Consider the following 27,028-nt stretch of genomic DNA (forward strand, 5'->3'; position numbering starts at 1 on the left):
GTAAAATGTTTTATCAATATTCTCAGACGATACTCCAATTCGGGTTTTCTACACTTTTACGCACTATCTTCAAGTATCAATAGCTTGCTGCTAACCAACATACACGCGTAAGAATAAGGCGTATGAAAGCTCTTTTTTTTATAAAAAAAAAAAAAAACAACCTTTTAATTTCGATACGCGTAGTCATCATATTTATAAATAGTAAATATATACGTAGAAGCGGCACTTGCATAAGAATGGTAGAATGTACGTAAGTCAGTGTATGTGTATGAGTGTGTATGTGAGTAGGTAATAAAAGGTATTTATTGAGGGGCCGCGTTGTTGCACAGACGTAAGCAGCTGATAGGGTCTTCTAAACAACTCGAGCGGCAACTGATATAGAGAACAAACAAACCCAAAGAGGAGCAAAACAGATATTTAGATAGTAGCACTCGAAAGAAGTGGAGAAGGTGTTTTAGAATTGCAAGGTAAACGCGCTGTATGTACAAATGTGTTTGCTTATATGTGATTCATGTTGGTGTGTATATTTGTAAGTACCCAATAGCAATATCATGAATACCAATTCCAATTCAAGGTGATAAGAAGCGACTACTTTAAATCGTCATATCTTCATATATGTACGTATATATGTATGTATGTATATACAAACATATAAACGTATATGCATTAATATCTTTTGAATATGAAACAATCTTACTGCCACCACCTCCTCGATAGCGCATCTGGACTTGGGTCGACAGAAAGGCGGTAAACATTGTGGTTTTACCGTAAAAGCGGTGCGGTTGTGCTATTAAACGGCTCGGAGTCAAATTGTGTAAATATATAAGAAAGAAATATACATATGTATATGCATACATGAAAGTTACTACATATATACATATGTATGTATGTATGTGCAAATCATTAACGCGCAGCTTTTAATTAGATGAATTATTTTGCTTTAAATCGCTAAATCTAATTCTATGTAAATACGTCAAATATATAATAATATTTGTATATAATACAAGTATATAAAAAGTTAATAAAAGTCTAAAGCCAAATTATAGCAATTCGAAGACACGTGCAAAAAACTGAAAAAAATTTGAAATTTATTTATTACTAAAAAGAATATAAAAGAAAAATAAAATTAAAACCGAAAAAAAACCAAACGTTCAAAATTAAAAAAAAAAAACCAAAAAACATATTAATAATTAAAATAAAAATTAATTAATCGCGCACTCCTCCAAATACCGACGGCAATTCGTGCACATATACGAGTACAAACAATACCGTCGGCACATATTTATGTACATATTCGGTATTCTGTATGTGCGCGCATCCTTTGAACGCCATTAAAACCAGTGTCAAGTCAGTCTCAAAGGCTGTAAAGTGAATACATACCTGCCTACGCACATACCCACACACATAAGTGTTAATTTCATTGCCGATGCTCATTTCCGTGCGTTGTGCGCGTGTATGTGTGCGCCCGTGTATGTCAATAGATAATTACAAAATTTGTTGATGTTTGTGTGGAGTAGTTTGCATTATATTAGCATTACAATAGTAAACGTGTTGCATTAGCAATGATGCAAACTTTGAAACCGCCACCACCACTACTACAACACCACCATCAACACCAGCCGCCGCCGCAGCCACAGCCGCAGCCTCATTCGTCATTGGCCTCGTCATTGTTTAGTAGCAGCAACATTTCTATTATGAATAATCATATCCATCAGCAGCAGCAACAACAACAACCACATCCTCTGCTGCATAATCATCAAAATCCACAAACGATGATGCAACAACCGCAGCCCAGTCACCTAGTACCTCCTTTGCCTACGCTGCCAACGCTGCCTATATTGCCGCCGCTGCCGCCTACACTGACGCCACAGGCTACCACAATAATGAATAGCAGCATAGGTAAAGCTATTGGTAGTAGGAGTATTCTACAGCATAATCACAATTCCACAAGTCAACAGCAGCGGCAAGACAACAATAACCTGACTGTTGCCGGTGTCCATCTTGACGATGAACCAAATCCTGAAATGGTGCTCGCTTTGATCTCAAGGAATCGTGCGCTCGAGGGTAAGTCATTCAGTTTGAGCAACTAAATCGCATGAATTAGACCACCTGTCCATCAAATGGGTAGAAAAGAAACAAACAAAAAACAAAAAGTAATTTCATTAAATAGTAAGGCTGTAGTTGCAGCTGTGCGCAAATAAATAGTAGTGTTTGAAGCTTGACTAACAAGTGACTTGTCAAGTGAGTTTTAGTTTTCTTAGAAAAATGTCAGGATATTATAAAAAATTTATTAAAGATAATTACTTTTTTTTAGAAAGAATTCGTATTACAATATTTTTTATCCATGTCTTTAAGAAAATAGTAAAGTGAATAAAAAATTAAAAAGAAAAACAAGAAATAACGTTAAGGTCGGTGGCCTCGAAGTTATATACCTTTTACAAATACAGAATATTTCTTACAAGAACCTGATTTTGATGGTAAGCTTCTATGGCAGCTATATGCTTTGCCTTGGACAATAACTCACGCCATATTCGGTGAAGAAATCTCATCAAATGAAAGAGTTCTTCGTAGATTGCACCAATCAATTTTGTAAAGATACTTTGTGAAATAAAAAAGTTTCCATACAAGGATCGATAAGTGTCTGGCAGCTACATATATGTTTAAGGCGTCCACAACATTGCTCAACTTCGGCAAGCTTAAAAGTTCATATCTTTTTAAAGAAAAGAGCAAGAACATAACAGAAACGTGGATGATAATACATTGTAGGATGATAGCGAGGAAAAGTTGGAATTCCTTACCTCTTACCGATTTCTTTTCAGTAACAATTTTCTAAACAAGAAAAAGTCCCTGCGAGTCAGTTCAAGAAATAATAAGCGCTACAATTTCGCCATACTTGTGGCAGGTTCTTTTTGAGTTCACTCATTTACGCTGTGAGATGTTGCCCTTTCGCTAGGGATCGGTTTTGTGGATACCGCGAGAAATCTCTGATTTCGGCAATTCTGTATTGTACGTACGCGATATTTGTCGGCCTCTTGATGGCAGGAGATGCAATAGCGTTATTGTCCCTGTTCCTGCCCAAAGAAAGCTTCACAATTTAACTCTCGCACCAGTCATTCCCCACCTTGTGAGGGCAGTCAATTGCTGGTTGAGAATGAAGTCCAGCTCCCAATTTCCTCTTTTTCTTACGCTCACCTCCCATTCTAGGCCGTTGTGATTAACCCGATTCTGTGCAGCTTAACTTGCTGAAATTGATAGTTTGTGGTTTCCTTTATCGGCCTCTGTTACGCTCCTCTACTGATAACCAGTATCACATTGGACCTAACTCATCGCGGTATTTTCTTTCTTGGCGACAGCTTCCGTGGGGATTATGAAGCTTTGCCTTCCACCTAGCCATAACTATGATTCATCACCAGTTATGACCTTCTGAGCAGATCCAACTCTCGAATTAACTAAATATTCAGTATGGCCGACCTTGTCAGCATAAGTAAGAGATATGAGTACCAACGTATCGCAACAAAACAATTCAAAATCGAATACATCTAACCCTTAAAAAATTTAAATTCGTTATATTTTTTCTACAAACATCGTACATATTTAGGCATGATCAGCTTGGCGAGATGAGTTGATTTAGACGTCAGCCTGCTTGTCCGCCTGTTTGTCTGCATATATCCTAAATTTTCAGGTATCGATTTCAAATAAAACAAGTACTTTTCACCTCAAAAAGCTGTTCATTTGTTGGAACTGCCAATATCGGATCGCTATAGCATCGCTACCGTGCAAACTGAACGATCGAAATCAAGGCATGTATGGAAAACTTTTCCATTTGTTGAGAAATTTTGTGTCGGTTATTATCCAAGATAGCTGTTGAAATCTTTGAAGAAATTTTCGGATCAGACCACTATAGCATATAGCTGCCATACGAGTATAAACTGATTGGTCAAAATCAAATTCTTTAAGATATCTTTTGTATTTGTGATACGGTATTATAACGTTTTTCTTGTTTTTCTAACATTGCCTCATCACTTGATTCTAAAGAAACTGATTCATATCATTATCCTACTCTTCTTTCTATACCATTTTTACTTCTCGACTTAGCACTCGAAAATCTAAACATCATCATGATTTATGATTTGGCCACAATCCTTAATTTTTTTATATTTGTAGAAAGTTAGTTAGAGTTTTTATAGTTTACCTATTGTCAGCATTTGTATGAAACGAAATCAAGTTTTTTTTATGTAAAAGTTTAGGTCAGGTGAGTTCCAAGTCAATGCAACTGTTGTATTGCTATTTTTACAAACTCAACTGTAGCTATATATCTAAGAACCGGAATAAGAAAATTTGAAAACCGTAATGTGCACATTTCTTTAATTTATTATTATGGGTTGAACATAGTGAAATAGCAGAAAGGCATATCAAAAGTTGTAAGTTGTAAACTTAAGATAGTGATATTATTAATATATGTTATATATATTTTAATCTCTCAAGTACTAATTCTAATTTTGTTAACACTTATTGGAACTATGAACTGAAATTGTTAGCAAGACGTTACATTTTTCTCGTCCACCACAATATGCTGTACTGGGTGGACCGTTAGTGAATTACTTGCACGTGCTTGTAATACGAGTATAATAAAACTCTCTACTTCAAGTTCTTAGTTATACAACCGCTTGAGTTAATTGGAGCACTCTCAGTGCTTTTATATTTATCTTATTGGAACTTATATTTCAATATATTATCTAATTGAAATTTCATTTCTGGGTTCATTTTGTAATAGAAGCAAGAGGTTAAATCTGCAGAAATCGTTGGATGGGGAAGAAACTCACACTAAGTTATTGATGTTGCGTTCGCAGTTGAAAAATTTCTTGCGAATCGTTAGATCCTACATTTTGCGGCCTTCAAAAGTTACAAATTCCTCTTTGTTAGACATTTGACAGTGCTTTTAATAAAGATGGAAATCGAGTGGGAGGTTCTCCTTCGAACAGCTTCAAGATTTTTTTACTTTCACAAGATGTGGGCTCAGTGTATAATGGTTGTGTTCACCTGACGGTGGTTTTAAACATTTTAACTTAATCGAGGGTAGATTTAGGGTTATATAGTATACAAATAAAATAAAAAAAATGATAACCGGGTATTTGTCCGACCATCAACCTGTCCTTGCATGAAGTACCCGTATTTAATTGAGTGATTATATCAGTAAAACAGTACATTTTTAGGTAAAATTTCATATCTTTTAACCATCATTAGTTTATTCATATTTCAAGAGTAAACAAAATAATTTTTCATAAAGTTATGCGTCTTTGAAGTACAGGTTGGTCAAAAGGCCGTATAGCGACGATTGTGTTAAAAATAAAATATTGATGATTTTCATTTGATTTGATTAGCACAAATATCCTTATCGTAAAAGCCAACAAAAATGAAAGAAAGTGTCATAAAAAGACGTTTATTTAAAAATAAATACCGAGTTTTCACTAATTTATTAATTTTATCGATATTTTTAAAATTGTTACAAATTCTTGTAACTTCATTAGTAAGAGAGACATTTAAAAATTAATACCAAGAAAAGTAAATCGACTGATTAGTATTTGAGATATCGTGGCGGCTCCTTCAAAAATATAGTTTGGAAAAAACGTTACGGTCGAGTTGCAACGATACTAATACGACTATAACTTCGAAAATATTTTAAAATTATTTTAGAAAGACATTTCAAAAAATATATTTGAAATATGAAAAAAATGTAATGTTTTCAAATTCTAATCTAGAATACATTCTTAAACGCTTTCTTCCAAGAGTTGTATTATATTCTTATGATACAGTCACAACACTTACATTGTTAGCTATATGTTTGATACTACAAGTAGAAGCCAATGGTTAAATTTTTCCACGAATAGCTAATATACTTTCAAAATATGGCAATATTTGTGTTTTTGAAACATATTTGTAGATAAAGAAAAATTTTTCTATTTGTTTTATGTTTTTAATTGCGTGTTGACTGATGGACCGTGTATGTATATTCTTCCTCCCGAATGTTTATTAGGAGTCACTAGGTTACGGTTGGAATATTTTAGCTTCAAATTTTCCTTTTCTACTTATCACTTTGGCTGAAGTAATTCACGAATTATATTCAATGGGTCGATAGAGTTATTACATGTTTCATCATTGTGATAAAAATACCTTCGTTTATTAAATTCACTTAAATAACAAACTGGTCGAACTTCAAAAGTTTTATATATGTATTCAAGTCTGTTTCATTGTATTTCATAAAAGTATGGATCGATGATGTATCTGCTGGAAAAGTTGCTCTGTCTGTAAACTTCAACAAAGGGTGAAGGTTTTGATGACTGAGTTGAACATTATTGTTACTTTAATTTTGACTTCTTAGGTGATCCACAGTAGCATCTTGTTATCAAACTGAATACCCACTCTTGAATCATTCATAAAGAAAATGTCAGAGAGCCAATAAAGTATAGAGTATATAAATGATTTGAGAGGCAAGCTGAGTCAAGTTAGCAATTACTATAATTCGCGAATTCTTTTTCTACTCTTGAACTTATTTGTCAGGACCGTCGATATTGTTCAGATGAGTCCATCATTGCATATAACTGTCAGTTAAACTGGCAGATCAAATTCAACATAAAGATGTTTATGAAGAGATATTTTTACCTTATTAAGTAACTTTAATTTAACTTCAAGGTTGGTTACATCAACATCAACTGTCAGTGTTTACTTATCTCCCACATATTTGTCAAGTTTGACTTTAACAGTTTGAATTTTTTATAATTTTCCGATATCCTCCCCGACATGATTTAAACTCAAGACCCACGGAGTCAGATGCCATTTTATCGGCATACATAACTTTGTGAAATAAAAAATTTGTTATTTGTGGTACTTTGGTTTCCACCAGTTTTCGCTTCATTAAATACTTTCCAAAAAGCTCAACAATAATTATATGGATTTTCTGCTCAGCATCTTAGCTGAAGTAGCATTGACAAATCACGTGTCTTTACACAAGGGAATGCTATGACAGCGCGCATAAAAAGTCTCCGAAAATTGATATTTATGAGTATAAATATTGTTTCGGTTGGGAAATGTCATATCCGTGTAACAATTCTGATTACAAGCAAATGAAAACTAAAACATTTTCTAGTTAGCAATTCAATGCTAATGCGGCTAAACTGCAAGCCATGTGCCACGTGATTGGGCGGTAAGTGGTGAACGCTCGCTCGCACTTCAAAGGCTTACTTTAAGTTGAAAGACAATTGCAACTTGCGACATTAAGCAGTGCCCCTACGTGCACGTGCCGCATAGCCCGCGAACAACAGCTGAGGACACACGCCATCACTTTTACGCCTTCACCGCAGCGGCGTACAGGATACATGTGGGAGCGTCCATACTCGTACGTGGGCTTGTAAGCGTATGGCAAGTAGAGAGTGTTGCAGGTTGCACGGTGCATTGAATAGTCGACAATCAGTTCGCACAGTGCAGTGCATAAGTTCGGTCACGCTTTTATAAGGTTTGTATGTATGTATGCAGGTTTCCTTTTTATTTTTGTTTTGCTCACTTCGTGTACTACATACCCCGAAAAGATCAACAGGCACGAGGCATTAATATTTCCGTACGCTTTATGTTCGCATACATATGTACTATATGTACTATACTATGTGTGTATTTATGTGCCGAGCCCGTTTCCCAGCAGTATATCCTTACAAAATGCATAATCCCAACGGAGATGACGCACGTTGCGACGCCTGCTCTGTTGTTTTGACTCGTTATGTGTACGTTTCGCAAAGCGAGCAGAAAAAATTGAATTATTTGCTTGAGGCTTTTGTGTAACCGAAAACCTGTAACCAGAAACAAATATTTTATTAACACAAGTACCTCGTGTCCGTTTGTGCGTATTCAATAAAAGTCGACACAACCCCCGGGCGATGGTGACGGTTGCTTCCTTTTACAATTGTGCTTGTATTTATTTGCTTGTATGTGTGTGTATGTATAGCTACGACTTCGCTTATAAACTTCCCAATTTGTTGTTGTTGTACTCTCTAGTTGTTGGCATTTGTGGTGGTGTTGCTTCCTGCCGCCGTTCGCAGCGCAAACCGGATCCCACACCCACACCTTTGTTGTTGTTTGCTGATTGAGAGTAATTGTTTGCCCACTGTCAAAAATTGAGTAAATATGTTTGTCATTTCACTTGCTGCACGCACTTAACGAATTTAAACCGCTAGTTGCCTGTAAATACACGCGCCTCGGTCGCGCATCCATAACTTGGCTTTTGGGCATACGTCAATGCGGCCGCGTGCCGTTATGTACAATAGAATTATCGCGTCAAACTGTGCGATACATATGTAAATACATATATACATGCAAATATTTCAGCTATATAAATGTGCAAGTAGCACTAGGTTGAGCAGCCGTAGTTTTGACCAGGGATAATGGGATGCCCAACTTATTCCAGTTTTGACCTTGGGAGTATTATAAGTTCGAGCGACGTAGATGTATGCAGTGGGTACAATTCCCGGCCAATTGAAATGTTAACATTAATCACTTATAATCTGAGCGCAGGCAAAAAGGCAAAAAACTACTATTTGACACTCTCCAGAAACTTCTTACAATTCAGAAAAAACAAATTCAGGACTCGAAATCAGATATAAGGGTGAGTTGAATGAAATTTTAGAACCGTTAGCTAACAAGATTGAACAAAAAATCGTTTCTCGACCGTCCCGATAAACTCAGCTACAATCAGTGATTAAAAAAGACCAAATCTAGGAATTTTATCTTTTTTTTTAGTACGAGAACCACATCTACTTCGATTTTTATTCGAAGCAGCTACTGATAAAAACTATTAGCCTTCCGGAAGTAGTCAAAAGCAAATATATTATGGAAATATAGTTATGGAATCCGAAGAGAAATCCTTTACAATTTATAGTAGAATGCTCATTATGTTCTTTATGTTCTTTCTTTTTTGAAGAATCGCCACCTACTTCATGTGCTATGTGGCTTTTGAATTTCAGCTTTAAGAATCATGGAAGCTGATTGACATTAGAAAATATGGCATCTACTCTCGTGCAAAAATACCACATGTAATCTAATGTAGTAATGTAATGTAATGGGGCCATCTAACGTTTTAAATTTGAATTATCTATATTTCGACATTGGAAACGTCAAATACCATTCGGAAAGTGACAGATATTCAGTAAAAAGTCTAAAATTTACGAAATGGGTCGCTATTCACTAGAAGAAAACTGGGAAATATTGAAAACTTTTTTCCAAAGTGGTGAGTCTTTAATCCATTCAATTTTACCGAAAAATCATCTTTTCGGACGAGGCTCATTTCCACCTCGATGGTTACGTTAACAAGCAGAATTGTCGCATTTGTGGCACAGAAAACCCGCACGTAATCGTCGAGAAGCTAATGCACCCAGCACGAATCACTGTATGGTGTGGATTTTGATCTGGTGGAATCATCGACCCATTTTTCTTAGAAAATGAAGAAGGAACCGCCGTAACCATCAATGGTGAGCGATATCGCGCAATGTTAACCGAATTTTTCTTCAAACAAATTGAAGAGGAAGACTTGGACAACCTTTGGTTCCAGCAGGACGGCGCTACGTGCCATACAGCAAACGCTACACTCAATCTTTTACGCCCTATCTTCGAAAATCGCATAATCAGCAAAAGAGGTGATGTGAATTGGCCTCCCAGAAGCTGCGATTTAACTCCGTTGGACTATTTTCTATGGGGAGCTGTTAAAGATATCAAGTCGTTTTTTTATTGACTTTTTAAATTTAAAATTTTATATGGCCCACCCGATATACTTAAGTAAAATTTTTCTAAATTCTTGAAGTGCTAAGTTCATATTAAAAAGAAGTTTGCAAAATATTGCTGTAAGTATGACTCCATAATTTAAACTACATTATATGAGATTATTTACTTTTGTTAAAGAATATTATTAATTTTTTGTGGAATATAATACTGATGAACGAAATATGGAATAATTTCGTCTCTTTTCTTTTTTGAAGAGTGATTGACTGAAAAATTCATTAATTCATGTTGCTATGTTTATGTTTGATAAATCGTTTTATTTATGAGGTGTTGTGTCGTAATCATATCTATATCTTTCTTCATGGAAAGATCTCCAATTTTGAGAAATTTCCAAACTCTGGATGTTTTCACACAACAGCTTTTCTATGTCAGTTCGAATTTTTTCGAAGTTTTAACTTACCCAGACGAGGTTAGACCGTAGGTAATGATAGGTCAGTAGTAGGAAGTCATTCATGAATTCACAGACTGGAATATAACCCAAATAATCATTCTGGTGCCAGTTCTCCATTATAAGGTGAATGGATATAGCTACTATAAGTAGGCACAGCACATCATATATGTATGTATACCGTCTCTCTTTTCAATTTTCAACAGAATATTTTCTACATATTTCGTTTGAAATCAGCATTTTCTTAGTTGTCCATAAATAATATTTCGACCATCACTTCCGAAAATACTGGATATTATTGGAGTTCCGATAGAACCAGTTATTTTGGAAGTAGTTTGGCGGTTTCCGAATCCCTATCCACTATCTAAATCACTAAATTTAGAGTAATTTTTCAGAATGCAGTCCTCAATCGCATTTATCTAGAAACTCTAGTTGCGAATAATGTAAAACAATATTTTGAATAAATGATCACCCTAGTATTTATACACCCTGCTGTAAATACTCCGTGAGCACTCACAAATGAACCAGCACTCTATATATATGTATATATTCATAAGTACTATTCCATGTGTACTTTGCCAAGGGTGGATCGTAATTTGTTTTATGTCAACATTGCATTGTATCCTTATGCGATTTCGACTTTTTCCGCTTTTTTTCCTCGACTCATTTGGACCAGCCAGCAGGGTTTCTTCTATACGAAAAGCTACGTTACCGCATTACCCACTTTGAATAAATGTTTATATTAGTAGCGGATGCATTTACGCGCGTTCCATCGCCTGCTCATTCGAATGTGTATCGAGTGGTTAGATACTTGAGTTAAGCCAACACGCACTCGAGCACAGGATTTTATTTATTATTAGTATTATTAGAAGTTATTAAATTAAATTAGGATCAATTTCCGCTGAGTGCTTTCGAGTACAACGCCAAGTGCCCTGACTTACGTATGCACTTCAATTGCTAAACACCATATATATGTGCATGTGTATGTCTGTATGTTTTAAGAAATATTGTAAATACAGATGTAATAATTTCTATGTACCATAAGCATATGTATTTCACTTTGTATGAATTCATCAATGCAAATATTTACTTTTCCTGTATTGGCAAATATAAGCTTATGTTTGCAAATTTTGTTTTTGTACCTAAAAAGCGGTGTGAGGTAAAGATAAAGATTAAATCACGGGGATAAAGAATTTTGGTATTCCTTCATGTTGCAGAGGTGAAGTATCACTTACTTTTGATTAACCTATTGGTAGCTTACACCCATTAAGGATATTGAATATACGATCTGCTAGTTCCGACCATCTCTCATCTAAATAAGGCCTTACAGGATAACTAATACTGGAGCTATTTGATCTTTCTATGAGTTCTATAAATTTTGGATTACCTAGACTATTCGGTACCTAGAACTTCGACAATTTCGGTTGGATTTGGAGGCATCATTCGTGAAAAGTTGTATCCCGCTAATTAATTGGAACTTTATTTTTATATTGGAGTGTGAAAGAATCAGATGGAATTTAAAATTTGGTTATATGAGAAGTAGGCGAGATTGTAATCCGATTTTCCCCATTTCGATGTTATGTACCGAATTTGGTTCAAATTTATCAGCCGAATTAGCTTTTCTTCTAATAAAATAATTACATTCTTAAAGCACGAAACCGGAAAATTATTCCTTATTCAAATACCTATATATAAGGGCATCAAAGCAAGTCTTATTTCACTGCCATGTATTTTTCTAAATATTCTCCGTATTTAAATCATATCACCACCATACACAGTAGCAGACAAAACCAGCATTGATGCGTCTTAATACTTCTGCCGTAACTTTCTTTGTACAATTTAGTCTTCTTCAGCGGCCTTTAGCAACAACATGGTATTACAGAGCCATATGGATTAGCTGGAAAGTATGGCGGCGCATATCCAACCGAATATTTACAGTACGTTCCATAAATCCGAGCAATGAGTGTGATACCCGCACCAGTTATAAGGGTGAAGAGGCAGTATCCCGCGGCGAACTTTATTAAATTATTTTATTTTGACGTTCATTTTCTTGTACGCCATTTATTTATTATATGTAACTGTTATAAATTATTCTGTTTATCTTACATGCCTCCCCTGCAGTCAAAGATCTAAAAAGGCTTAGTAACGTAGGAAAACACATAAATTCGAAATATTTCAACAAATGTTAATGCTGTGCGCTGGAAGTATTGTTTGGCATCGTTACAAATCCTTTTGGGGAATTGTGCAAACGAAAACCATACATACATACTTAGGCATGTGCATACTTGTGGTACTATAATGCCACTGAAAAATATACGCCTTGAATTTAAATAAATACATATACATAGATTTATATACATGCATAAGTATATATAAATATGTATATATTTCGTGGCTAAGCTGAAATTATCCCTTGTTAAATTTCAATGAATTATATTTAAAGTTTTTTTTTAAGTTTTTAAGGTTAAATTTCATAAGTTAAAGACAACTAGAAACAAGAAAAACGTTTACTGCGGTTGTACCAAAGTTAGAATACCCTTTCACAAAAAATGTTTTCATAAAAGAACTTGATTTTCATCTGTTAATGTTTATGGTAGCTATATGCTATAGTCGCACTAAATGTCATTGAAAATAAAATTTCCTTGTCAAGTGATAAAAAAAAAGTTAGCATTACAAAAACGGACGTTTGATTCGTTCAGTTTGTATATCAACTGACATGCGATATTGCTCCGGACTTATAAAAATTTATACGGATATTGTGGTATTGCTTTTGATACTTAACACTGGTTATAATGTGAAAGTTTGTTGCGCTGGCTTTAACAGCGATATTGATTTTTATACTCTCGCAACAAAGTTGCTAAAATCGGCCCACTCACGACAAATTCTTGACAAATCTGTTGAGAGTTTGAGGGTTTTGTCTGAATAATAAATGAGTAGGCATGTTGTCAAACGGGATTGAAGGTTTGCGACAAATTTTAAAAACTACCACAACCGATTGTAGATTCGTTGTCGTGAGTGGACGTGGTTTGCAAACATTTGGTCGGTTGGTTGGATACAAAAAATGGCCAGGAGCGTGAGCAAACAATTTTATAGAGAGACGTTATTGAATTATGTTAAAAATGAAACGGTCTTATGGCAATGCAAAAGTGAAAATTATAAGAATAAAATGCCAAAAAGATAAGTCGTGGAAGATTACTTTCGAAATATAAAGAAATGATAAGAGCGTGAACAATTGACGCATGTGAAAAAAAAGTGAATTGTTTAACGCACTGCATATAGACGTGAATTTGGTGAAGGTACGCAAGAGCGAAAAGTCTGGGGCAGGTGCTGAGGAAATATATGTACCAAACTCTATGGTACTTAATAATGATTGATATTCAAGTTTAGAATTTCTGAACGCGACAGAAATGCAAAACAGATGGATTTGCTCATTCGACGAATCCTATCGAGCTATTGTCCAAAAAAAGTAAGTACATTTACTCGTTAGATTATGAAAAGCAATAATGTCTTTATTTTGAGAAAAAGTGGAGTTATTACAAAAATCGATAGAGCTTATACAACATTTATTTGCCAAGGCACTGCACCAACAGTACTAAAGTAGATTACAAAATTTATCGCGAACATGCTTGGCGTTTTGTTGGAAGAGTTGGTAACACTTTGTCGGCTCCAAATCTGTCAAAATAGTTCATTTGTAGTAATCCCAGTATCCATTTCGTGGAGTTCTCAAATAAATTGACTCATGTGTTTACTTCTTAAATAATTGTGTAAATTAGCAAACAGGCAGTTGCAATTAATGTGGCTTTTTCGGATTCAACAGGTTTATATCAGTGGGAATGAAATACCCGAAAACGGTGGCTAAAAAGCCAAATGCGTTTTTCTACAATAAACGTCGTACCGCTCGAGAAAGTCTGGTAGTTTAAAGATTTGCTGTTATCGATCGATATAAATTAGAGGCGGCTTCTGTACGGTTTCATTAGACTTGTGGCTTAGCTTTTCCGGCTCAGGTAAACCATAGAACCCCCTTCATCATATAAATACTTCAACTTGGATTGCGCGGAAAACACCTGACATCTGATGCTACTTCCATTTTGTTCCACTTCACTGATATAAATTCGCAGTTTTGCATTGCACCACCGCCATCATCAAACAATACTAAAACTCTTTCTTATAAAAAAAATAGAAAGACCCAGATTTTGACGGTTTTTTAATGTGTACATGATTGCCGTCGATGGCGCCAAAATGCAATTATTAAAAATTCCACTTTTTTCAAAATCATCAGAAATTAAAAAAATTTCCATTCTTCTGCATTACTCGGATTCTGCGAAAATTAAGGAACATTTATTATAACCTTCAGCCCTCTCATTCAAAACAAAACGAAAAATATGATGACTCGGAATTTTTGGAAAAAGCTGTTGCACATTTGGACAAACGAATAACCGTCGAAAAGGTATGAATCAGACGTTTATTGGCAGAAGGGATGGTCCCATGTATATCGCGACAAATGAAACGAACAACAAATGTCTAAATTTTTGCCAAACGCATAATTGACGCACATAAAATGCCTGCGTCAGATGAATAAACTTTCCTATTTTCGAGGCCAGCCTTAACCTTGGAATGCAGCCATTGAGGTATCCTGTTGTTCAAAGATTTGCAAACTTCAAACCCAACTATACGAATCGAGCCTTTCGTCTTCACCAATTACTTTAAAAAATGTTCCATTCCGACGGAAAATTTTTCCAGACTACATCAATCGTGAGAGTTATTTCCAGGAAAATAATAACTCCAACAAAAAAAATCGTTCCAACAATCTTTTCGATACCAAAGAAGTTGCATTAAATACATATTATTCGGCCATGTTTACATACTCAGTAATAAACGATTTTAATGATGGAAATTATGCTCTGCACGTCTCAATTGTTATTACTTGCCTAAAAGATTGTGGGGAAAATCTTTGTTAAGAAATTGAGATCCGCAAAACTTTGTCCAGTTGCGAGGAACTCAATGTGCGGAGAGTCTTCATTTGTGTAATCGCTCACGCATTCCTGTGTGTTCCTTTTTTATTGACAGGAGCGGACTGCAGTAAAGGAAGATCCATATATGTTTTGGAAATCCATCCTGAGGAAGTTTTTAAAATCGTTGTCAGGAGAAGTCAGCTCCATTGAATTTAATAGTTTATGTGAGTGGTTATATCTCTAACATAAACCCACTCTTTAATCCATCTCTTTCTCCATTATTTTTTTTTTTTTGCATTTGACTTTTTTCGCTTCATGGCAATGGTGAGATTACTCAGCAGCGCAATCTACATCATCCGCGTGTAATAACAGACATGTTCAATCCGCGAAGCACACAATAGAAATAAAGTTTGTCAAATCGGTTTGTCGTGAGTGCTCAACGTCTTCAAACAGATTTGTCAACAAAATTTGTCGTGAGTGGGCCGCTTAGGAGAGTATTATAGTTTTGGTTCAGACCGGCATAACTATTGTTTGTTAAAGTCCTTACAAAACTAAAAGAGTCTCAGATATCAGGGTTATATATACCGAAAGTGATCAGGGTGACGAGTAGAGTTCGGAAATCCGGATGTCTGTCTGTCGTCTGTCCGTGCAAGCTGTAAACTTAGGAGTAAAAATGGATATGCATGATGAAACTTGTACACTTACCCCTTAAGGCTCCACTAAGAAGGTTAAAGTCCCCCTCCCTGAAGATGGGACAAAACGGCCCACTGGCCACGCCCACAAAATGGTTGAAAACTGAAAACCTATAAAGTGTATAACTAAGCCATAAATACTTTAGAGATATGCTAAAGTGAAATTTGGGAACAGAGGATCGCATTTAGGAAGGGGCATATTTGGAATATAAATTTTTTTTGGACAAAGGCGGCGTGGCACCATACCCCCCTACTAAGTCTTTTTAGGCTATGTCACCTTATTATTAGAGTACGTTTCCTTCAGGTACATTTTGCAATATTACAGTTCAAAAATGGAAGAATCCGAATAATAACTCCACGTCCAACCTCTCATACAAAGATTCATGTTGAAAATCACACAATTAAGAAACAGTGCCGTTAACCGACTAAACATTTAAAAACTCTTTGAAACACTTGCAAAGTTACGGAAGGAAATGGCAGAAGGAAGATGACACCCAGTATTTTTTTTAAATTGAAAAGGACGTGGCGTCGCCGCCCACTTATGGACCAAAATACCATATCTTCAGGGAAAATACTAATCTAAATTAATTTTACAGAAATAATATAAAAAAGATGTAAATGGCGGATGAATGAAATCTCGATTATAACTTTATCATGCGAGGAGTATAAAAATGTTCGGTGACCAACCGAACTTAGTCCTTCTTACTTGTTTTGGGAATTATTTTTAAACACAAATCATAAAACTATTACTGATTTTGTAAGATTTGCTTTTGTTTATTTTTATACTTCTGCAACATGTTGCTACAGAGTATAATAGTTTTGTTCACCTAACGGTTGCTTGTATCACCTAAAACTAACAACGGTTAGAATATATGTATAAAGGATAAGGATGACGCGAGACGAGTTGAAACAGTATTCTTTCGTTCGTACGTTTGTCTGACTGTAACACACCGTAAACTTGACGTGAAAATGAGTATCGTAATGAAACTATACACGGCCCGCCAAAAAAAAAACGGAGGGACGATTCTTTGTTTAGATGGGCGCGATTTTTGGACCCCCGGAGTTATTAAATATTAAGATATAGAAGTTTAATTTGAAAATTGCAGAGTAGCAAGAAAAACCAACTGTGAGCTATGCGCCACAATGAAAAGTAACAGTACGTGACCCAGTAAGCACCCTTGTACGCGACATGTCTTAAAAATGTTGTGGATGTGATGCAAACTGGCAGATAAACGACCGTTCACTCCCAAACTTCTAAAGATTGCGAGTAAATAAGGGGCTTAATAAGGAGTTGAGGTTAAAAATTTGACGAGGGGCGTGGCACCGCCCAAATTTAGGGGATACACGATTCTTCATTATTCAAGTTAGTTTTCTGCCGATTATGTCGGCCAGTGAATTAATTGATTTATATGTATATACTCGTTAACATGTTGCATACTCGTATTTAAAATATGTCGCAAGTTAGTTTGAGCCACTGTCCAAAATTAATGCAATCAATCCGTTCCTCCTTCAAATGGTCCACACTTATTAGTATATTAGTTAACGGGTACATATAACCGCCCACTTGTTTGTGGGTTGGAGAATCGATATTTTTTATTGCATTTTCTTAATGTATATCCTTTTAAGATTATTTCCTTCAAATTTCATAGAGGTCTAAGGACTAGAACCAAAGTTACTGCTGTCAACAGCGCAGTTCTCTCATGCGCCCCCGAGTACATGCCGACCGCTCGTCGCCATTAGGTGAGTAATCTCCCATCTTATGATGTTTTTTTAAAAAGTACGGTTGTGGTGAGCAGGTGTCTGACGAAGAACTATGTGATCTATCGATCAATATATCATAATGAATGAAGGCGGTTATTTACTTGCAACAAGAGTTCTTTTTTTTTGGGAATGAAAAACTGAATTTTTAGACCCACAAAAATCGTTTTTTTTTTCAGTAAAATCATCACCGCTTGTGTAAAAATGTTTATTTCACCAAATCCTTCATTTAAGTACGTCGTTGTGATATATGGTAAACTAAAGAAAAATATTTGATTGCAGATGAACCATCACCTACTTATCATGCTCACCGCAAAGCGTGTAAGGAAAAAAGTGTATCGTCACAACAGCAGTAGTCACAACAAATGGGCAGATTTTTCACTGAAAAATTTAATTGAACAACTTTTAATAGATATAAAGTATGAACAGTGTTCCAATTATTAAAAAAAATCCCATCCTTTATCATACAAAACAAATAATTTTAAAAAAACAAATTACTTTTTTCAGAAAATAAGTGTATATAACCCCCACTTACACCCTATACCCGCGCCAAATGTTTTAACACCTCATACCCGCGCACCCGGTGTGTTGACAGACCGAGACTTTGACTCCTCTTACCTAGTTTTATTTTTTCTATAAAAAACCGTTTATATTTTTTTATTTTATAGGAACTAAATGATGTAAAAAAAACAAAACATATCATTTGTTAGCGTAAATTATGTATTACTTTAATGACTATCAGTCTTTCAAGCAAAACTTTCCCCCAAAAAATATGTACGAAAAACTGTTTTCGCCGGTCTCGAGGACATGTGTGCCGGGGTCAAAAAGGTATATACAAAGGTTAATCTAAAAGAGATCTTAGTGCGGTTGTCACACGAGAAAACTTTACGAAACTATTCGTGTTATTGCACGAATTGGAACCCCCATTTCGTTTGTGCCGATTACATGTAATAAATTCAGAACAAATTCCAAAACAACAACCAATATGTCATAGTTTCTTGAAAGTGTTTCCCAAAGAGTATCACCACAACAACGACGCTCCCCCTGACTGTCGCACTGTGGACGCGAAAAATTAATTATATAAGGTTAGGAAATATTTAAATAATCATGATATGGTGTATACTTACGTATAGTCATTAACTTAAAAAAATGGTTCGTTCATCTTTTTGACTAATGCAATCGGAAAAATTCAAAAAAAAAAAAAAATCAGCAAACGAATTCATTCGGTAGCAAAAGCAGTTGCATTATTATTGACACATTTTGATTGGAATGTTTCTGATATGAACATAAAAATTTTGCTATGTTCGCATTGAAACACTTTTTCTGTAAAACAAACGTCAAACCGCTGTCGGAGAAACTGTTTCACATTATCTCAGCATTGTTGTTACGATTAGTTGTTTATTTTTTTTTTGAAACCTACAACTTTTACAGAAAGCACCATCAACTTTTTTAACTTGTTTTCTAAAAGCTAACGTTGTGCAACACATTGTATATACCTGTACATGCATTTTTATATCGATTCCATGTTTTACTATCTTCTGAGGGTGTAAATTTTGTATTTCAAATATTGTGCGCGTGAGTTACTCAAACTCTTCTGACATTTAACAATATTCACCGTTATCTTTTAACAATTAGTGCAGTCTTGTACTTTTTATCATTAGAAGCACCCGCAGCAGCATTGAAACTCCTATCTACATCGCCGCAACAATGTACAAGTCTCCTGACCGAGGCATATTTTTAAACATAACAAGCAACTATCGATTCATAACATAAGGGGTATTCACATCGAAAACGTCATAGTCGGAAATGGTTTTTGTTAGCCCGGTTAGATGATTGTTTTGAAATTAGGCGACAGAATGGCTTTTAGCAAACACAAACCCCTTAAAATGTTGACTATTTCAGGAAGACCGAGAAGATACCAATGAGACAACGCCCCGCCCTGTCAAGAACGGTTGAACACTTTAAAGAAGTGAAGGAAATGTTATTGAGGAAACGTAGACATCTCAGTTTTTTAAACTATTATTATTTATTATACTCTGAGCAGGGCATATCAAGTTTTTCACGATGTTTGTAACACCCTGAATGAAACGTCAGAGAAACATTAAAATACTATATGCAGTGAAATTCCTCATAACTGGAAACCCAATTTCGCAGTGAGGGCTGTCCATATACAGTACGTCAGGAATGAGTTTACACATGGAAAATAAACACAAATTTCATATGTACATATCACATAAGTATGTGTTTCAAAATCTATTCGTAATAATGCGAACCAATGTCAAGGCAAGACGTGAATGAATGACGATGATCCCATAGTTGCCAGTTGAGCCAACCCGGAAGCAGAAGCTCCAACACAAATCAATTTTTCTTGCAGTCATCAGTTTGGCGTATTGTGCTTTAAAAAAGTCATACAACTCCACAAATTAATAAAAATTAAAAACAGTAGAGTAAGAAAGTGCTAAGTTCTGGTGTAACCGAACATTTTATACTCTTGAAACTTGCAAATATCAAAGACCGATAAGTTTTCGACCATATTTAATTATATTAGGCACAGAAATACACTGTAAAAACACGTTCTATCATACCGAAATACGAGGATGTGTTCAAAAACGTATCGCGAATCGTAAACTTGACAGTTTTCTTCGATTGCAGGTGGGCGTGTTGCATCATTGAGTTCTTGCGCCACAGGGAAGAACGGTCAATAAGGAATATTAACTGCAAGTTTATGCGCAATTTGCGCGAAGCAATCCGCCCAGAAAACTCCCGGATTTGTGTGGAAGAACAAAAAAATGGTTTTGTTTGCACCACGGATAATGATAACTGCTTTACAAATTGTGCTTAGATGCGCGACTTTTTTGCCAAAAACAAACACACTAATGATGCCGCAGCCACCATATCCCAGAATATGGCCCCCCTGTGACTTTTTTTTGTTCCCTAAACTGAAGAGGCCCATGAAAGGAACCGACGTTTACGCTTCTCTTGACGAGATAAAGACGGCATCGAAGGAAGGAGCTAAGACCAGATAAACAAAAAATGATTTTTGCACATGCTTCGAAGATTGGAAAAAACCGTTGGCACAAGTGTATAAATTTCATGGAGGATTACTTTGAAGGGGACAAAATAGATATTCATGAATAAAATAAATAATTTTGAAAACACCCAAACTCGCCTCCCGAAACTTTTGAACCACACATCGTATCGTACTTACTCGTATGTTGTATAAAGCCACCCGGACATTCGAAAATCTTATTCAATTAGGTATATGGGGGCTCAGGGAGGAATTGATCCCGGAATTCAACCTATTTGTGATACACAGACCATTACTACAACACTAAAGTGTTGCAGGTGCAATCTGACATTTCCATTGGAAAAGTTTGTGACATTTTCGGTTAGCATAAACATCAATCAAGGAACGTTTTATCATTAATCGTGAAATGTTTTATTTAACAGGGATTAAAAAATCATCTCGGCCAAATGGAATTAACTCGTGAACATTTTATTGTGATCATGTTGTGTCACAAACTTTACGACGTGGAAATTATTACGGACAAGAGTGCATCGATTGAACTAAAATTCTTTGTATGGCTATGAAGCACCATCCCTATACCCTGTGAAAAATTTGTACAACGAATTTCAATCATGGTTCCGACCCGATCGTCCCTCAAAGCCGAATTTACCGTGAATGTTGTCCAAAAACAGCGTTTATTGGCCATTGGAAAAACATCGATGCCGTAATAATGCAAGACCGTATTGTAACATTACCTTCGGATAGAGGCATGCGTATGCATTTCTCCCACCAGCATACATTCAGATATTGCATGAAATATGTATTTGGTTATGGCATCTATGTATGCGATCCAGTATGAACCCGAAACAAAACAGCCAATCGACCGTTTGTGGGTCTTCCAAGACGATCAAATTCCAACGAAACTTGTTCGTGGAAAGAAGCACTTTCGGAGCAAATGGTCGCTTGTTTTTCGGCAAAAACTGGTCATGTGACGACTGTTCCGTTTGAGCAGGTGATTGGTACACCACCATTTGTTTGCCTGAAGTCTTCGGTAGGTCCGCAAACGGAACAAGAGAAGACGACTCATTGTTGCACCATGACAATGCGAGCTTTCAAACATCGGCTCAAAACCAGCGCCTTTTTGGACCGGCAACAAAAACGTCGAATTGATGGGTCCATAGCCGCCGTACAGCCCTACTTGTACCCATTGACTTCTTTTTATTACCAACTCAAGAAAATAATGCGTGGTCACACGATTTTCGGTCGCCAAGAAGATGCTGTTGAAGCATTCAAGAAACCATGATTTGGAGGTGCTCAATCGGAGTGAAAAAAGTGCTTCGAAAATTGGTTTGAGCGCCTGCAAAAGTGTATAACTCCTTGATGGAGCATATATTTTGAAAAACAATAAAACCATTTCGTTGATAAATCATTCCTCTTTTTCATTATTAGGCCAGAAATATATATAAGCAAGCCTTCGTAGATGATACAGACAATCGTTTAGTGTGAACAAAACTGTTCTACTCTATAGTAACATGTTGCAACAGCATAAAAAACTGGAACCCCAAATTTTACACTGTTTTCTTTACACATTTTACGAAATCTTGTCCGGTCATTGGAACGAATTCAGGTTTTATTAATTGGTTTGTAAGAAAATATTAATGAAAACGATGTTTTCATGAAATTGGTGCCGATTGAGTGAGGTGGTATTTTGGACTGTCAGAAATGAGGGATTTCACGTATTAAAATGGTCACGCTGTGCTGTGTATACGCGAAATAGTCCCTCATGTCTTTGTATGGAAAATGTTTTTATTTGACAGATAAGGTCACCTCTACAATCTCCAAACATATTATTTACCAATGGGACACTATATCGTTATAGTAGGCAATATAACTACTGATCAAAAATTAAGATAAAGGATGTTTTTACATAATTTGGTTATTACATAAACAGGACTAAACGGAGACCCTTAAAATTACATACAGATCTAAATAATCAAGAGAGGACGAGCTGACTTCGTTTCTTGTATTTATGAAGATGCAACCAAAGTTAACGTTTTTTCTTGTATTATATAAGAAATGTACATGCTAAGGTTTTTATGGTCTCGGTACAGCAGAAGTTAACGATTTTTCTTGTTTTAAAAATTTTGGATACAAACCTTGAGCCCGTAGGAATTGATTTAAAAATAATTAATTTCGATCAGAAGAACTTGGTTACGACAGTCAAGAGCTATTGACTGCCGTTATTGATTGAATTATAAGCCGACAAAGACAAAACATTATAACAATGAATTCTAATAGAGCAGCTCAGAAGAACTAGAAGAAATCAGAAGTAAATATGTAAACACATTGAGCTAAATCAGTTAACAAGTTTTCCCACTATTTTCTTCGAATACAATGGTGAAGGTGTCACATCTTCTCCCTATCTACGGCGAAGCTTAATTGTAAATCTATATAAAGCTTTATGATAAGCGCTGTATTAATTTGTTTCAAAACCTTGAGGTATTTTCATTATTAATTTTTTAATTAATATCGCAGCTACTTTCTGTATATGGATTGACATAGAGGAAACTTACTTTCGTTTGTTTTGGTTTCTAAGTAGTTACATATGTATGTATATCGATAGAACATCTTCGACCCATTAATATAATATTTGCTGGGAAAATATTATTTTGTTTTTTGCTGTTCTTAAGTATAATTTTCTGGATACATTACAAAGCTGTCCTGATGGCAATACAACGATTATAATATTCTCCAACTTTTAAATACTGTAGAACGATTGGTCTCTTACATTAAAATGCAAGTAACCCGCAGTTTCGGCGAATACTATCCAGTCATTTTGAGCTCGAGAGGTGTCTACTTTCCACCGCGCTTTCGCATAACCAAATTTAATAAAAAATATGTTCAACTCATTCTCTTGATATCTTTACTGTGATAGCGGACTCGGTAAATATTTAAGGTTTTCATTCGTAACAGCCTTCATTGAGCTTCCACTGGATTAATAATTATCAGCGCTCATATGGCCTGCAGGGAATTCGCAAGCCCGAAAGCCTTTTATTATAAGAACTAAGGCTTGCGTCATTAAAATTATTTATTTCATAAAAAAATTTTCTGATAGCTTTGAAATTTCTACAAGTATCCTTTAAAGTTTAGGTCTGACTACAAACCATATGCAGTGACATTTATATTCTGATACATATGTACTTCGGAGTTAGAGAGTAATAATGGAATTACAGAATAATAATGATGCTAGAATGTTTTGTTACGCATAAAGAAACAATATGTTTTGGGAAGTGCTAAGGTTACAGCTTTTGGTCAGAAAGTTTTTCGACCCCGTTTCAGCGCTGTAAGTTCGATTTTTACGATTTCAAAACAAACAGAGTGGAAAAATATATGAAAGTAGTTGAAATAGGTATTTCTACGTAAGTATAATAGATATCTAAAATTTCTTACCATTTAATGGAAAATTTAAGAAACCGAGATTTCACGAATTCAAAGGTAAACACAAATATCTTTATGACTTTATTACTTGATATTAAATAAAGCTAATAAAAAATCAGTGCCACCGAACAATAAAGGGATCATCATTATAAAGCAATAGAGTATTCGATATGTCAATATTAATAGCAATAAAAGTGATTATTTGTCTTATCACACCGTTACGAAATGACAGTTTGCCCTACTGGAATACAACCCAGTAAGAAAATCAAGTTCTTTGTTTTCCTTTTTTTTAATTCTTTATTTGTTTTGATATAATATATATGTAGAATATTTTTAAGTTTGTAGATATGTGCATAATTTTACTTCACCTTCGGCAAGTTGAATTCAACCAAAATTGTTTATAATCTCCCTTTTCATGGGTTTCCTCTTTAATTTTGTGATTATCAGCGTATATTCAACTGATAACGACTTTTCAGTTAGCTATTTGAAAATACTCAAGTGTTATGCTGTGTTACGAAAATAAGACAGTTTTTATTGCTTGGCAAAGAAACGTTGGACATCTAAAAGCACTTACCATTTGCCGCCTTATTCTAAATGTGTACATACCTACATATCTCGTACTCGTATTTACTTTCTGATAAGGTAACGAGTACGATGTCGAATAGGAAGCGTGGGTAAACATTTATGGTTAGATACATAAAAAATATAAATATCTCCATTTACACAATTTTTATATATTAGTAAATTGTATGTATGCATCTAAAATTTAATGCAAAAAATAATTTGAAATACTTTTCGAAAGGTCCGCGGTTTGGAGAAAATGTTATTTTTTAACTATTTAGTTAGATATGGTGCAAGATACAAGATTCCGGTGGCACCGCTGCCACAAATGGGAGACATACGTCTGCAATCGGCGGGTACTGTGAAATATCCAAGGCTTATCCCGGATAATAAGCTTTGATGAAAGCCGAATAATGAAGAGAGAGTAAACAAGTAATGGATTGCTCTTTACTGCTGTAGAGAAGCCATTGGCAAAAGGTCGAGTCTTTTACCGACATGACACCATAGTCAAGCCCCTTATGTGGTGGAGGCTTTAGAAAATACTACAATTGCAAAGAAACTCTAGAGCGTTCAACGAATGGATGGATGGCGTTGATCAGCACGTGTGGTGCACTAAGGTTCACTCCAACCATGACACTTAACGATACTTTGCACATGGTGCCCGTAGACATCGTCGGAAGGTGTATGGATGCGAAAGTTGCTATCAGACTCAGAGAATTTGGATTCGTAAAAAACATATGTCTGAACACTCGGAAATCCTAACACACTTTGACTTCATAGCGGATCAAATGGATCATGATCACCAAAACGATCTCTAGCGGCCTTTCCCTGCTCATTTGCCTGCAAGGGATTTGTTGGTGGGAAGAAGCCATTGGAGGAGAGAATGATAACGAGCTTCCTTACGGATAGGTCAAAGCTTGGGGGAAAGGTTGGTGAAGGTGTTTACTGTCGGTAGCTCTCTATCAACTCCAGCTTCAGACCTCCTGACTAATGCAGTGTTTTCCAAGTCGAGGTTGCAGCCATTAAGGTAGCAGTAAATTTAATAGAGAAGTCCAGAAGTGTTCAGTGAGCATTCTCAGATATCAGAGCGGCAAAACTAGTCTCGAACTCATTAACAATGCGGTCAAGGTTGGTCAAGGAGTGCCTAACCTAGTTATCAATAATATCGAGTCTCTTTTTTTTGTAATAACATTGATATGGGTGCCAGGCCATAGCGAAATCGCAGGCAAATCTAAAGCTGATGAGCTAGTAAGGAAAGGCACCGTAGAACCGCTATCATTAGAAGCGGGGGGCTCGGTGCTCCCGTATCCTATTGTGTTGATAGCTAGGTTCTAGTTCTCTAGTTCTAGTAATTTCTTTGGCCTTAGTCAGGCTAGCCTCTCCTTAGTTGTGGAATTTTAACAGGCCATTGTCCTACTGACCTCTATGCTGTAAGGCTGCGAATCTTACCCAACGCCCACTGCCGAAGATGTTTGGAAGAAGATGCGTTTGGAACAACACAACACTTCCTTCTTGACTGTCTCGCGTTTGGAAGGTCAAGGCTTAAGCACTTGGGAGCCTAATACCTTCAGACATCCCACCGCACTGGTGGGAATGGAAATTAAACGCCTGTGCAAATTCATAAAGGACTACATATAGCAGTCCACGTGCGATTTCTCCAGATCAGCCATCTAACCTAACCTAACCAAGGCATCTTATTATAAAAAAAATGTTTTCACTTAAATTTATTTTAAGTTGCTTTCGATTAATGCCAGCCATCATAGGATCTACCCATATTCGTTTTTTGTAGACTAGAAAATGCATGGCCCGATTTTTACTTACATTATGTTATCGCTTTCACGGATGGACGGATAGGTAGTCACGCGGAAACCAATTCGTCTCGTCATACTGAAAATGTATATTTATGTATATTAGTGCGAGTCGATTTTTTTCTATAAAGTCGCGTATTCGAGAAATGTTCTACGGATTATTCTGAACAGCTTAGTCTGAGAGACTATAGGTCTAAACGCGGTTTTGAGCCAACTACTCTGTGCAACATGTTTCGCGGTAAAGAATAATACTCAAATTCCGAGGGCTTCTGTAAACTGAAACTGAGTTGACCAAAAGTATATCAGATGTAAAACTTGTTAGCTTTGCGATCGGTTTTAAGGAGTCCAGAATTGAACACTTCTGGTATAAAGCTCCCACACTTCACACAGCGCAGTAAAATTTCTGTATGCTTCTAAAAACAAGTCGACATTCATATGTATAAAAAAGTTTATTGCTCCCGTTTAGTTTGGAAGTCATCGCTTTCGCAAAAAACATTAAACATATGTACAACAAAAAGCAGTTTTTTTAATGAGTGCAAAAAACACATCGCCGATTGAACACACTTTTTTGAACTAAAACTTGCACAATGCAAACAGTAAGTCAT

At 35.8% G+C, this 27,028-nt stretch overlaps 1 protein-coding gene across 2 annotated transcripts in view; it reads left to right on the forward strand.

Moving 5' to 3' along the window:
• Nucleotides 1-224: 224 nt before the first annotated feature.
• LOC105222256 (LIM/homeobox protein Lhx3) overlaps nt 225-27,028 on the forward strand; it is a 78,154-nt gene continuing 51,350 nt past the window's right edge. For both annotated transcript variants that reach the window (XM_019988978.3, XM_011199490.3), the window contains exon 1: nt 225-2,064. In XM_019988978.3, the coding sequence (XP_019844537.2) occupies nt 1,563-2,064 (502 nt within the window). In that variant the 5' untranslated portion in view covers nt 225-1,562. The remainder of the gene's footprint in view (nt 2,065-27,028) is intronic.

This window comes from Bactrocera dorsalis, chromosome 1 (genome assembly GCF_023373825.1).
Source record: "Bactrocera dorsalis isolate Fly_Bdor chromosome 1, ASM2337382v1, whole genome shotgun sequence".
In the NCBI taxonomy this organism is placed as follows: domain Eukaryota; kingdom Metazoa; phylum Arthropoda; class Insecta; order Diptera; family Tephritidae; genus Bactrocera; species Bactrocera dorsalis.